The sequence below is a fragment of the Hydra vulgaris genome, chromosome 12, assembly GCF_038396675.1.
Source record: "Hydra vulgaris chromosome 12, alternate assembly HydraT2T_AEP".
In the NCBI taxonomy this organism is placed as follows: Eukaryota; Metazoa; Cnidaria; class Hydrozoa; order Anthoathecata; family Hydridae; genus Hydra; species Hydra vulgaris.
Genome location: NC_088931.1, coordinates 54,612,894 through 54,629,086, shown reverse-complemented (window position 1 = coordinate 54,629,086; position 16,193 = coordinate 54,612,894). Strand labels below are relative to the sequence as shown.

The window sequence follows — 16,193 nt, the reverse complement described above, 5'->3', positions numbered from 1 at the left end:
TATATATATATATATATATATATATATATAGGCCCAACAGAAGTCGGTTGCAATGGGTAATTTTCCCCCAGGCGCTATGGTTTCGAAGGCGCCAAATTTTAATTGAAAACTTGTTTTTTTCCTGAGAATGTAAAAATATATAAATTTATCAGAATAATTATATAAAACTTGATATACTTATTTTATGTAAGAATAAATATACATTAATTTATAATAAAAACTATAATAACTCAAAAAATTTTTTTTTTAATTTACTTAAATTTATTAATGTACAATTTTGAAAATGTTTTGATTAATTAAGAAAGAATCATGCATGTGCATTTTTCTGCTAACCAATCAATGATATTGTTAAGAAGTATTGTTTTTAAAAAGTACTATTTTCAAGATAAATTACTTTTAAACTTTTTTCAAAAAATTTGTATTAAAATACATACAAAATTTAATACAAAATAAATTTAAAAAATATAAAAATACACACAAAATTTAAAATTTGTTTTATTAATGCGCCAAAATATTTGTTTCACACACCTTCGAAATGTCTAACGTCGGGCCTGTATATATATATATATATGATAAATACTTTGTGTATATAATATATATGATAAATGCTTCGATATATATGATAAATACTTTGTATACTTATATTCCTGTAACATAAAAATGTTGTAATTATTTTAGTTTATTTTTGAAAAAAAAATTATTTTCCTAACTTTATTTCATATATTTTTACTTAAAGATTTATGTTTGTATAGTTTATAAATTTTTTTATAGTTATTTTTTTTTACAAATGTATCGTTTTTTTAACAAAATAAAAAGATTAATTCATTTTTGACCTTATCAAACTTTTTTCTGCACACATTTCCTTATTCTATCAAAAAATCAGAGTTATAGGAAAATTGAAGTAAGGATTAGGGATTCTAATCCTACTTCCGAACTGTTTCCTACATTTTAACTAACAAAAATGTCTTTAAAGTTAATTTTGTTACACGGACCCTCAAATTAACAAAAAAGTACTTACTATATTTTCACACGTCTTTTTTTATTTTAGCTTAAAATATTCATTAAAAAATGTGAATATATTAGAAATCATCTTCAAAATATCGTGTGTGTTTTTTTACATTTTTATGGTTTTAAATGTTAACAATTTATATGAAAAACAAAAAAAAACTTTTCCTTAGTTGAACTGCTTACATACTGCTGCATTCGTAGGATTAAGTTTTTTAAGTTTTTTTTTTTTTTACTTGGTTAAGTATTATATTTTTTTTTTGTGTGAAAATAAAAATGTATAATAAGTTTAAATGAAATGATTGTGATAACATATCTTATCTGCTTTATGATTGTGATAACATATCTTATCTGCTTTATGATTGTGATAACATATCTTATCTGCTTTATGATTGTGATAACATATCTTATCTGCTTTATGATTGTGATAACATATCTGCTTTAAAGTTCTGCTTGTAAAAATACCATTTTAAAATTTATTGAGGTATCTTAAACTGTTAGGTTATTTTATAACAAAACATTTATAAGAAGCTCAGAGTTTTGCAAGGATTTCTAAATGAGCTTGAAATCTTTATCATCGGAGTTCTCTCATCTGATGAAATCGGATTCTCAAGATTTTCAAATTGTTATGTTAATTTTTATACATCGTTAATCAAAAATCCCATTTAAAGAAATTTATTTAAAATTTTGTTGTTTAAAGAGATTTATTTTAAATTTTGTTGTTTGAAATATTGAGTTAAGCAGCCGTGGCGCTGTAATAAGACCTTTAGACCTTCTTAGAGCATCCTATTAACTGAAAAAATATATTTTATTGTCAAAAAATTGATATCTGTCTTATTGAAGATTAAAATTTTTTAAACTTATTGAAGCCTATAAAGCTTATTTCTAAAGTCTAAACTAATTTTAAACTTAAACTTATCCATAAAACTTATTGATGCCGAAATTAGGCTGGCGTCGTTATACAGGTTTGACATCGTATATATTTTCTAAGATACAACATCAGATGAGGTTGGTTATAGGTTGGCTGGCTAATAAAAAAGATATAAGTTAACTTATTTGCAAACTATTTGCAAAAAGATTTAAAAAAACAAAAAATGTCATGGTTGTCTGTTGGCTAAGCGACCCTCTTAATACATATCAACAAAATGTCTTGTAAATATATATATATATATATATATATATATATATATATATATATATATATATATATATATATATATATATATATATATATATATATAAAATAAGCGCAAATATTGAATATATTTGCGCTTATTTATTTACTGATATAAATAAGTGCAAGTATAATATAAATAAGATATTTGCACTTGTTACTGTTCAAATGCTATTTACTGGTTCAAATAGCATACATATGTATTTTTTGCGTGTGATATATTGGGTGCTGAAAAAATAAATAGTTCTTTTTATCAATGCTGGTCCAAATTTGGCATCAAAAATATCATTGATATATTTTTAATCTTTTTAATTAATAGTAATACCTCTCTTTTTTTTCTTTTTCTTTTTTTCTTTCTGTAAATGCAATGTATTTTAGTGAAGCTGCACCGAGCAGTGAACGCCTTAGAGATGCATAATGAGTTAAAAAGATTGTAGCAGAGTGACATAAAAGTACAAAAGGACCAGTGGAAAACAAAGAGCCTCTAAATAGAAATTGAAAGCCTCTAAAAATAAAATTGATCTAAGTAAAATGTAGTAAATATAAACAGCAACAACATACAATAGTCGAGAAACGATAGAGTCATAAATTGTAGTGCTACTAAAATGTTGTTAGTGTCGAGCGTAAATGCGATGTATTGACAGTTTCAGTGATGAAGCAGAATTATTCGTTTTATAAGTAGTTACCATGTGGTCTGTATTATTAGCGTGATAAACATACATTGTAGATACATGTGTTTCATGGACTTCTTGAGGATGGTTTGGATTCGTGCCTTATGATACAGAATGAACACAAGAGTACCTCCAGCTTTCATTCGAGACTGGTATCTCAAAAGAAGTTCCACTCTGGGTGAACACCAAGGTATCCGTTAGAGTATCTCTTTGTGTTAACCCAAGAGGACAATTCTTAGGGTATTCCATCGAAAAAATTGTAACAGACCTCTGCATTGACACTGAGACCAGTGGACACTTAGCGGAGTTCAGTACAATTTGCTTACAATTGTGAGTAATTTTTTGACCTGAGTGACAGTAAGTACAGTGGTTTGTTGCAGTATAACAAGGGTGAGTGAGAGGTGTGAACTGTTGTAAGTTTTTATAGCTGTGCATGTAATGTAAATAATCAGTAATAGGTTTATAAGTAATAAACTCTCTCTAAATGTGGATAAGACCAAATTTATTTTGTTCCATAAAGTAAATAAATTAAAAATATTCCCATTAAACTGCCAAATCTAATAATCAATAATGCTAACATTAAAAGAGAAACTTCAGTAAAATTTTTGGGCGTAATATTAGATGAACATTTACGTTGGAGTGATCATATAAAAAGCATTGAGAAAAAATATTAAAAAGTATTGACATGATATATAGAGCTAAACTATTTCTAAATAATCAATCTTTAAAAAGTTCATATTTTTCTTTCATTCATTGTTATTTGATTTATTGTAGTATTGCATGGGTAAGTACAAATCATACAAAGTTAAAAAAATTGTACAGTAAACAAAAACATGCGTGCAGAATATAGTTTGGAGCTGATAAAATTGTACCATGCGAGCCTCTTCTGCGTATACTTGGCGCATTAAACGTTTATAAGATCAACTTACACCAAGTATAAATAAAAGATGGGACTATATCCTAAAATATTTCAGTCCTAGTTTGAAAAAGTAGTGCATAAATACCGACAAAATTTTCAGATACTACATTGTCCCTGAATATAGTTCAAAACAAATTACATATTCAATTCAATATGATGGACCTTGTTTATGAAAAAAGTTTCCTAATATTGCAAATACGAGAAAACAGGAGTTATAACTTATGGATTTTAACATATCCGATTTTAAATGCTTCTTATAAATGAAATTCAGTTATTAAAAATGTGTCTCAGTATCAACTTTTTTTTATTAATTCAGTAATGGTGTTTCCTCTAATCTTTTAAGTTGTTGTTGAAATCTAATTTGAATTCTTGAATATACATATATTTTTTTTCAATATATATATATTTTGAATATATATATATATATTTTCAACTATCAATGAATTGTTATTTTACTTTGATACAAATTTGTTTTAAAATATACGTAAATAATACGTAAATAATACGTAAATAATATGTAAATAATACTGTTTTTGTAAATTAAGTACTCTTTTATCTTTTATTTTTAATTTTTCGTTCGTTATTTAAATATTACTTTATTACAAATAGTTAGAGTAAAACTGGGTCAACCGCACACCATATCATTCCGTACACTGATCGAAATTATCCAATAAAAACTAAACGGATATGGCTATGAAAAAAATAAAAATAGATTCAAATACAGAACTATCTCCTCCATTCGAATTGATAAAATTATTTGCCGATTCAACTCCATTTTTCTTTTTTTATTCAATTTTAACGTGGAGTCACAATTTTTATATATTTTTTATCGTTGCGAACAAAATAGCGCTTGAACCGAAACTGATGCAAAAATAATATTAGCACTATCTTGTTGAAAATTTAATTTTAATTCTGATAGTATAATTTTTATGCAGCTAGAAAAAAAAGCGAAATAAAAAATCAAAAAAGTAAAAAAAAAACTCTTTTTTCTTATAAAACCGCACACTCGATTAATTACTTAGTTTAGTTTTTTGAAAGTGACTAAGCGCCTATCTTTATCTAAATAACTTAGTGTTATTCCGATTTAATTAAAAAGGGACATTTAATTAAATATATTTAATTAAAAATATTATTTAATTAAATTCATTAAATTCATTAAAAACTAGTTATTATATTATTTCTCAATATAATCATCACTCACTCAATTCAATTTAACTCACTCACTTTAACATGTCAATTAAAAAAACAAAAGCATACAAGGAAGACGATATACTAGCCGCATTAAAAAAATCGAAGATCAATTCCATTTATTCAAAAATGGCAAGCCTGGTAAAGACTGGTTTTATGTCTTTATGAATAGATGGTCAAAAGAAATATCAACAAGAAAAGCGGATAACTTAGCATCTAAAAGAGCTGCTTCTTGTACGTCAGTAATAATTGATCGTTGTTTTGAATGCGTCGCCAAGCAATATTAACAGACTGGTATAACTTCTGGGTCACATATTTAAAATTTTGATGAAACAGGTTTTTCGGGTGATCAAGGCAAAGCAACCGTGGTGTGTCAAAAATGGACAAGACGTGCGTTTAAACTTACTGGCAACAACGAAAAAATTTATTATATTGTAAACAATTACTGCAACGCTGGTGGGCATTTAGCACCACCATTTGTGATATGCAAAGCCAAAAGAAACTTTTGTCCTGACTGGGCAAGAGGTGGTCCAGTTGGCACCAAATATTCAATTTCAAAATCAGGTTGGATGGAGCACGATACGTTTATTGTATGACTGAAAGAAGTATTTATACCCAAAACTGAGCAAATTGGTGGTATTCATATTTTAGTATTAGATGGGCATACAACTCACATAGCTTTAGAAGCGGTATTGCTGTGTAAAAAACACAATATAATCTTGATTTGTCAAGCAGAGCATTCTTCACATATTCTACAACCATTGGATAGAGGTGTCTATTGTCATGTCAAGCAAGCATGGAAAGAAATTCTTACAAAGTATTACAAAGACTCAAAATGTAAGAATTTAGATAAAATTTTCCACCGTTGCTCAAACTGCTGTACGAGAGTGGTAAATGTTTTAGACGCTTGCATGCAATCACTGGTACATCCAGTACACTAGCTTATTTCCACTTAAAAAAAATTAATAAATCATAAAGCATTAGCAATCACACATTTTTAATCTACCTTCATCAACTTTAGCAACCTCCACAGCACATACACTATCTTGCTCAGACACAGCTTCATCATCTTCAACAGCCGCCGCAGCACCTACTCCAACTACACACAGATTACTATCTTTCTCAACTACACCAGCTTCAAGTTTTGATAGGTATCAAGCATGTGTTGAGCGTTGCAAAAACAATATCGAGATAGAGTTGAAGCAGTCATTGGTGGTGGTGTATGTATTTTTGTTCATGACTCAATCCAGTTTCAGAAAATAGAAATTTAAAGTATCCAAAACACGGACTTTGAATTTCTAACTATTGAATTATTAAACCACAATAATAAAAAAAACATTTTAATAACTGCTTTGTATAAACCGCCATGCGGAAATAAGAAATTTTTTTTAAAACACTTAAAATGCTTCTTAAAAAAAGTAAAACACAAACAAATTCACGGTAGACTATAACCTAAATCTTCCTAATGTTAAAGCTGATAGCGATAAAAAACGTTTCTCAAACACTCTTTTTCAGTACAACATTATTCCCTTAACTAACAAACCTACTCGCGTAACTCTTCAAACCGAATCGCTCATTGATAATATTTTTACTAACAACTTTACAACATGCAACATTCAAAGCGGAGTCATAAAAGAGGGATATAAGTGACCACTTTCCAATCTTTTTCATTTCGGATTTTTTCAAAAAAGGAAAAAAAAGCAATGTACAAAGGGAAGTAAAAAGGCAGGTTAATGAAATTAATATTGAGGCGTTGAGAAATTACTTACTCAAAGTAAACTGGAAACAACTCAATAATTGCAAAGATGTTAATATAGCTTATGACTTTTTTTACGATGAGTTCATTAATGCTTACAACAAAGCGTTTCCGATGAAGGAAATAAAAATTAAGCTTGAAAGCCTGCAAAGTCCCTGGATTATTAAATCTTCAAAGAAAAAACAAAGACTATATGAAAAATTCTTAAAAAATAAAACTTATCAAAACGAAAAAAATATAAAATTTACAAAAACCTGTTTGCAAACCTGAAAAGAAAAGCTAAAAAAAACTATTTCTCAAAATCACTACAAAATAATATTGGTAATAACAAAAAAACTTGAGATATAATAAAGGAAGTGATAGGAAAAAATAAACAAGATTATGGTAATACTTTACCAAAATATGTATACACTGAAGATAAAAGAACAGTAATTAATGAGCGAAAAGTTATTGCAGAGATTTTTAATAATTTTTTTATAAACGTCGGTAAAAACCTAGCAAATAAAATAACTCCCGGAAATAAAAATTTTAAATTATATATTAAAGAAGAGGACTGTGTGGTGGATGAGCTTGAAGTATCTCCTGATGAACTTCGGTTTGCTTTTAATATGTTAAAACCAAACAAAAGCTCAGGTCTTGATGACATAAGCCCTAGGGTTGTTAAAGAAATTTTTGATATTATTGAAAACCCTTTACTAATTATTTTTAATCTTTCATTTAAAAATGGAATTTTTCCTGACCTTTTAAAACTAGCAAGAGTAGTTTTTAAAAACGGTGATATTTCTAAATTATCTAATAATAGACCTTCTTTATCTCAATACTTCTATGTTTTTCTAAAATTCTAGAGAGAATAATGCATAATAGGCTATACAATTATTTTATAAAACATAAATTGCCTAATAATAATCAGTACGGATTTAGAAAAGGGCATTCGACAGAACATGCAATAATTAAATTAGTTAAAGAAATTTTAAACGGATTTGAAAACAACCAATATACTCTTGGGTTTTTTATTGACCTCTCAAAGGCCTTCGATACTGTGGACCATTATATTCTTCTTTACAAACTCAGAAATTATGGTGTCAAAAATAATAATTATAAATGGTTTTTTTCCTATCTTAATAATCGCAAACAATGTGTATCTTATGACAAAACCTGTACTAAACTAGAAAACATTTCTTGCGGAGTTCCACAGGGATCAATTCTAGGGTTTTTATTATTTATTATCTATATAAACGATATTTACTTATCTTCTAGTGTATTAAATTTCAATCTTTTTGCTGACGACACTCAGGTTTTTTATACCCACTCAAACATAGAGTCAACCTTTATCACTCATTATCGTGAGCTTGACAACCTCAATGAATGGTTGAAAGCCAACAAACTATCTCTAAATAAAACTAAAAGCAAGTATATTCTTTTTTCTAAATCCTCCAAATCTGAAACTTTGCCCCTAAAACTCCCAAATATTTCAATAGGAAAAATTAAATTTTTAGGCGTTTTTATTGACGAACATATAAGTTGGAAAGACCACATTAACTTAATAGAAAATAAAATTTCAAAGAGTATTGGTATTATGTACAAGAAAAGACATATTGAATAAAAACTGCTTAAAACTTATCTACTTTTCATTTACCCATAGCTATATCAGTTATTGTAATATTGCGTGGGCCAGCATTTATCCATCAAAATTAAAGCGTATCTTAAATAAACAAAAACAAGCAAGCCGTCTTATATTAAATGGTAATAAATACACCAGTGCCAATCCACTGCTTAGAAAGCTTGGAGTGCTTAATGTTTATCAATTAAATATTTACAGTATTCTTTTATTCATGTTTAGATTTAAATATCGTATGCTGCCATTTTTTTTTGTTATTATAAACCATAAATATCAAACAAAGCATTCATTGCATAACTATCAGGTACCAAAAACCTTATTAAAAGTGAGTGGTGTCACCGTTGCGGTGACACTTTGGTGTTCTCAACTAAAAATATATTCTTTTTTTGTGTGTATAAATATATACATTCCTTACAAAATGAAAACTTAGAATGTCTCATCGCCTAAACCCTCAGTAAATTCCGTAAATATAACACTTAAGGAACAAATATCTTTTAACCAAAGAGTTATCTATGAAAACATTTATGATTTATCTATGAAAATTATGAAATTATTTATGAAAACATTTATGATTTGATATAAACAGACAACTCTACAAAACTATACACCATAATTTGACTTATTTGATTGTACTGGTATTGGAAATAAATTTCCAATAGCAGTCCAATCCGGTTTCCCAATTTGGAACACTTTTGTTCTCTAATTGGAATACTTCGTTTTTTGTTTTTTTTTTGACTATTTTGTTATATAACTGCAATATCTTGCTTACGCCAACTTATAAGATAAGTTCATGCATATTAAATCCCATGGCAACATAAAATCCACAGTATAGTGCAATCTGCGCAATCAATACAGTGCTATCAGTATCGTAGATTTCCCCCTAATTCCGAACAAAATTGCATATAAAGTTGAATAACTCCACTTATTTTTTGAATTTCAAATTATTATTTTTAAATAAATAAACAGAAATCTAAATTGAATTGAACCATATTAAACAACAAGTATATTTACAATGAAAATATTGTTAACTTTTAATTTTAAAAAGTGAAGTTTCCGTTCGGAATTAGGAACATTAACTCCGAACGTACATATCAAATCCCAAAAAATGACATTCAATTTAAAATAGTAAATAATAGTTTTAAAGTATCGAGCTACAAATGTTAAAACAAATAAAAGTTATTCACACTCCTGTCACGCGAATTCAATCGTTTCGTGATAATTGATAATTTAAGGAATACACGACTAATTAGAACACTTTTCACATGAAACCCATTTGCTACTTGTAGCTTTGTCCCAAAAACTTCCACAGGAAATACAAAGACGATTGGTATGATAGGGATTATTGCTGGCGGCAGGAAGATACTCAATATTTTGACAAGTAGACATCTTTGTTATTACGTTATACTTCTGAGACTGTTTTCGGAGTTTCTTAAGCTTTAAAAGCTTTTTTTCTTATTTTTTTTAAAACTTTTGTTTTTTGAGAATTGCTCCGAACTTTTTGAGTTCAATTTTTTTTCTTTAATAATTTTTCTGGCTTCTTTATCATCTAATTTTCTTTTTTTAGCAGATTGTGTAACTTCGTCCTCAGCCATTGCAGATAGTTCAGTCATGTTATAACTTTGTTGTTCTTTTAATTATTGTTCCCTTTTTCTTACTAATGGAAAGAGGATTTAATCTATCTCTAAGCACTAATTTTTTAATATAAAAAGATGTTTGTTTAACGGCATTTTTGATGCTATCTAGTTTTTTGAGCAATACTTCTTTTGTTGAAAGTTAATTCATAGAGTTTTTTGAATTTACTCTATTAGTCTTATCGAGTGAAAATTGTGAATCGTTAGACTTTCCAGAAAAACAATTGTCAATTAGAGCAGCCGTGGCGCAGTGGTTAAAGTTCTGGCTCAGAACCCAGAGTTTCGACGCCGGCTCTAGCGCAATAAACAAAATTGGTAAGGAAGGAGGCGTGAACTTCTAGTTAAATGCTCTTACGTGGTGCTCCGTGATAAGACCGTAAGGACTTCTGGGAGCACCTAAATAACCAAAAAAAAATTTTTTGTCATTTGTTACATCTTTAAAAATTGCGCCCATTCCAGATTTATTTGGAGTTATTTTTGAACGATTGAGTGGAAATATACCTTTATTTTCAAAACCACTAAGTGCACTTACCGCTTTAAAGCCTTTATTTGCAATAAGGTCTTTTAGCATGGCTGAAAACTACCGGTTACTTAAAAAAGAATTTCTAACCAAGTAAACTTCTACAATTCGCTTCCGTTTATTTTCGCATCCGTAGCATTTCTTTCACAGATTTTTTTCACACGTTTCAACTATTGCACCACTTTCGAGTAGGTTCACCTGTCTTGAATAAATGAGTTTGTTTAGATTTCTTCATATAGTTTTTGACCACAGTTAAAATATCATTTCTCTTTAAGCTGAAGCCAATGTCACTCATAAACTGTACAAGTTGAACAATAATCCTCTCCGTTACTTGGTTTACTGCTTTGAGCCTACCAACATCAGCAGTCTCATTTATTCCTTTTAATCTAAAAAAAATAGTTGTTTTAGAAATGTTATAGCATAAAGCGGCTTCTGCATATGACATCTTATTATTATTGATAGCCTCACTACAAAGTTTAATTTTTCTTTTGCAATCTTCATTTTTTAAAATTTTTGACATTTTTTTTATTAGCAAACGTTAAGATAAACAAGGCGTTTAGAAATTCATTAAAAAGTTAAAAGCGCTGATCAGTTTTCAGCAGCCGTATTCTCATCTCTCCGTTAAGCTTAACGGAGCTTTTGTCTGAAATTTCATTACTATATTTCTAAGTAAAGAAATGACGAAAATTTATGTAAATTTGTTAAAACAAAACTTATACCAAAATAAAACATTTATGTTTAAAAAATTATAATTTTAAATAAATTTTTTTATTAATGTTATTTAAAAGAAATTTTTTACTAACGCTCCGTTAAGCTTAAAGGAGAGATTAGAATACGGCTGCTGAAAACCGATCAACGCTTTTAACTTTTTAAACAGGTTGATGTCGTTAAAATACTATTATTAAAAGTTGTTGTTAATTACTTGCATGTAAAAATGCCAACTTATGCAAAAAATAAAATGCATTCCAAACTCTGTTCAGAATTTGGAAACGTTTAAAATATGCAGAAAAGTAATGTTTTTTAAATATTACGATGTATTGCTAATTTTTGACTTTTGTATAGTGTGAACACGAAATCACCTAAAAATTGACGCAAAAAAAGCTTTAAACTATGATGAACGTGCATTTTTTGAGGGATAACTTTTAAAATCTCTCAAAACGTAGAAAATTAGACGTTTTAAAAAAAAATGCAAAAAATTGACATAAGACATTTTACTTTTAAAATATTTAGATTTAAATAACTATTAGGCATATATTTTAATTAAGTTGAAACATCTGGTATAGTATGTAAACTTATCCTTATAAATTTCTTTATTTTAAATTACAATATTTCTAGGGGTTATATATACCCTCATTATTCAAGTATTATAAAAAAAACCCGTTAAAAGAACAAACAAATGACAAAACTTCATTGTAATGTGTTCTTTCTAGTGATGTACCTTCGGCAAAGGCCGATTGAGGCTAATGATAGGGTTTAATGTATGTATATGAAGGTAATATCTTAATATTAGGTATGCAATTTGCATATATAAGGTGTGCCTATGCACCAGTTTGGTTTGGCTTATTAGCCAATGCCGATGCATCTACCAATGCCGATTAATCAACCGATGCCATCAGCCGATTAATTGGCCAATGGTCAAGTCGATTAATTGGTTGCTGGTTACCAATAGCATAGGCTAATAGGTTGAATTACTCCTGATGAATAGGTACATGTTAAATATGTAATTTAAATTCCTAATATTATTATAATACCCTTAAATAAATACATTAAACCTATTATTAGCCACAATCGGCATTTGCCGATGACACATCACTCGTTCTTGCACACTCCAGTTTGTAGACTCCTGGGTAAGAGTTGTTGGGAAGTCGAGGCTTGTTTTTTTGATTTATTAACTGTTGAAGGTTTTTTGGTGATTTAAAAACTGAAGTATAGCCTGCACTTTTAAATATCTTTTATAATTGATTACTTAACTTTGGTACCCATGGTAGAGAAATATAAAATTCTAGTTTTTTGATGTAATTGTTGTTGTTTTGTTGATTATTTTGCTCATTGTTTTTTATTTTTGTTTTTTATTTATTTAAGGACATCTTTGTAAATCGTTTTTTATTTTTATTTTTCGTGTTATATTTTACGTTACCTTATATACATAAGAAGGCGTCAGTAAGGCAAATAGCCAGATGACGTAATACAATGCAATACAGTTTACAAGGTACAACTGCTAATAGTTTGCTTCTCTCTATCGTTTTTTCGGGGTTTTAGTCTTTTGTTTAAACGAAAACAAATTTAGTGTTGAATATTAGGTTTTTATTATATTTTTTATTACTTTTCATTTATGATTGAAAAATCAAGTAAACGTTATTTACTTAAATCTTTTTATTACGATACAGAAGTTTAATACTTTTCATATATAATTGAATTCGCTTATTATACATAAGAATCTAAGAAATACCACTGCAGGGTATTGTTTGTTAGTAATCGTTCATTATCGTTTGCTATTGTTCGTTTGTATCGTTTGTTTAGGGGAGAGGGGGCAGTTTAGGACAGGGGTAGTTTAGGACAATGCGAATAATCCAAAAAATACTAACTCTTCAACAAAGTTAAATATATTCGTTAACTGAAAATACTTTCACACGTAAGCGTTATAGGATTTCTTTCACAAAGGCAGTCAGGTAGCTTTTCTACAAATGTTTTGTGGTTTTTGATATTTTTTCTAATTTTCTTAATTCTTAAGTGTAAGGATTTACAAAGAAATTTTCTCCAACCAAAGAACTATTTTTTGCTTTTTTTAGTGAATGGGATATGTTCTGCGATGTTAATAAAAAATTCAACGATAAAACATAAATTCTTCACAAAATAATTGTGGAATATTTCTTGAGATCAGGGTTGAGGCAGCATTGGACGATTTTCACGGGGCACATTAGGACGTGTTGCGCAGATCATAACAAACTTATCTTCAAATAACATTATACTAAGTTTAAAAATGGTGCGCAAGTATGAAAAAAAATGTGAAAGATTTGAAAGATAAACGAGCAAAATTTAAAAATTGCAGTAAAACATGTTTTTGATAAAACAATGAAGTTAAGAGAAGCTGCAGGTGTATTTGGGTACTCTAAAAGTACGTTAGCTTACAGAATAAAAATGCTCAGAAATAATAGAAAATCGAAAAGTGATAACTTTTCAACCAAATATTCTGTGTATTAAGTATTTACTAATGCAGAAGAAGCTATTTTAGAAATCATCAAAAATAAATTATGGTTTAGCTTATTACCAAACTAGAATTATAGCATATGAATATAGTAATGCTTTGAAAAAATGTCCTGAACTATGGAGCCAAAATAAAATTGCTGGCATAGAATGGATGAAAGGATTTATGATAAAACACAAAAAGTTTTCTCTGCTCAAACCAGAAAATACAAGTCTATCAAGAGCAACAAGTTTTAACCGTCAAAATGTGAATGAATTTTAAATCAACTTAAAGAGAGTACTCTGTAAGTCAAAATATTTTCCAGAACGCATATTTAACATCGACGAAACAAGTGTCATGACTGTTGTGCAGGCACCAAATGTCATAGCTCAGCGTGGTCAAAAGGGTAATTCCGCATCAAATCACCCAAAATTTAGAAAATTTTGAACCATGGGTCTTCAAATTTTTTAAAAACCTCTTTGGCTGTTGGTGTTGTAGTACTTAAGAGTGGTATTGTACAACGAGTTCAATTTATTAATATATTAAATAATTTTATTATACAAATATGCGATAAACACAAAGAAGATTGTAGATCACAGCTAGAGTTGCTCGAGTCCGTTGTTGTTTGATAGGTTACTTCAAGAGAGCGAGACTTCAATAAACTCGCTATTTATACTAATTCCCAAGGGGAACATTAATTATTATATACAAACAGCCAATCCAAATGATTTACGTTTATTACGATTTGATTAGCGCAACAGTTGGATCTTAAAAAGAAAAGTTAACATATAAAATTTTAGCTAAAAATGTTGAGAGGTTGACAAGATACTGCAATTTTAATACTGACCTGGTTTCCTAAAATGACCCGGTTTTCATAACACTCTGAAAAAACATTTTTCTTAAAATAATAAGAAATAAAAATGGTAAAAACATGAAAATAAACATATATAATGTTTTTTTGATGCTGAATTCAATAAATGTACTTAAAATGCTAAAATATAAAAGGAACAGGCTTAAAAATTAATAAAACAACTAGTTTCTATAAACCAACTTTGGGACCCAATATCTCAAAACACCCCCATCAAAAAAATTTTTTTTTTTGCTGTTAATATTTTCAGCTGTTTATAATCTTACTAGGCACAAAAAATCTAACTGGAAAAACGACTGAAACATACGGAACTTTAATTTCAAAGATGTATCAAATTTTCAATAAGCTATTTTAAAAAACTTTCAAATAGAATTCTGTAAAATATTATATTTAGTTAAAAGACTCTTCAAAAAAAAAAACAATTTTGTTATATTTAAGGAAGTCTTAATTATATGATAACTTTGAACTTAACAACTGAAAAAAACATCCTGTTTTGTTTTATATAAAAACTGAATTAATGAGATATGGATGTGCATTTGTTTTTAAAATTTTGACAACTTTTGTAAAAGTTTATAATAACTAGTTTATAAAAAGTTCAGTTAAAAAACAGCATTCGTAACTTTTATTTAAATTTTAACAAATTAACAATTTGATATATATATAAATTGTATATATATATAAATATATCTATAAAGAAAATTAACAATATCTATCAGTGTAAAAAATTATACAACGGTGGGATTCTGAAAAGGTTTGAATTATTTCTATATTAAATTTTTTTTACTAAAAATTAAGTAGGAAAATTCTTTTATTTAAGTAGGAGAATTCTTTTAATTAAGTAGGAGAATTCTCTTTTTTTAGGAAATACATTTATACAAAGTAGTTTATTATAAGATGTGTTCTATTGGGTTAATGACATCAGATGCATGCAAAGGCCAACAAGATGTTATTGGAACTTTAAGCAACGAAGAAAAAATAGCTATATCATTACGCTGTAACATTAAACTATCAAACTTAACAACATTATGTGAAAAACATGCTACAAATTATTTGAAAATGTATCCTATATGGCAGAAAGCATGCTGTGATCCATTCAAAAAACATACAAAGAAAATTACAAGTAAGTAAAAGTGGAATTTAAGTATTTTAATAAATATATTTTTTTAATTTGTGTTTTCCAAAACATAAACGATGTTTTAAACAATTGTGCAGATAAGCTATATACAACTATACATACAATTATACTATATACAAAATACATAAAGCTATATGCAATTATATATACAATTCAATTACTTTTAGAAAATCTTAGAGTAGTGACGATAAATGAGTCACAAGACATGATGAGAAGTAGCTTAAATATTGCTCCTGGGAAGAAACTTTGCAAACCCTGTAAGCAAAAGATTGCCAAAAAAGCAGATCTTAAAGAAGAGAAGCAAAGTCAGGGTGAATAAGATGAAGATTTTCTAATATCATCATTCAAATCAAAAAGACAGGAGATCAATGAAGAACTTGAAAATTTTAATATATCTTCTCTAAAATCTCATTCAAAGTCATCAAAACATATACTCTCAGAAGGAAAGCGAAAAGTTGCGCGCATCAACGAAATGGTAAGTAACCTTACTAGAAAAACTGTCAATTCAATGTTCCCTCAAAACT

General features: G+C 28.1%; 1 protein-coding gene across 1 annotated transcript; it reads left to right on the top strand.

Annotated features, from left to right (window-relative positions):
- The first annotated feature begins 15,428 nt into the window (after positions 1 to 15,428).
- LOC136088205 (ARL14 effector protein-like) lies at positions 15,429 to 15,988 on the top strand. The gene is made up of 2 exons (XM_065811886.1): positions 15,429 to 15,654; positions 15,837 to 15,988. The coding sequence occupies exons 1-2, from the start codon at positions 15,429 to 15,431 to the stop codon at positions 15,986 to 15,988; spliced, it is 378 nt and encodes a 125-aa protein (XP_065667958.1).
- The last annotated feature ends 205 nt before the right edge of the window (positions 15,989 to 16,193 follow it).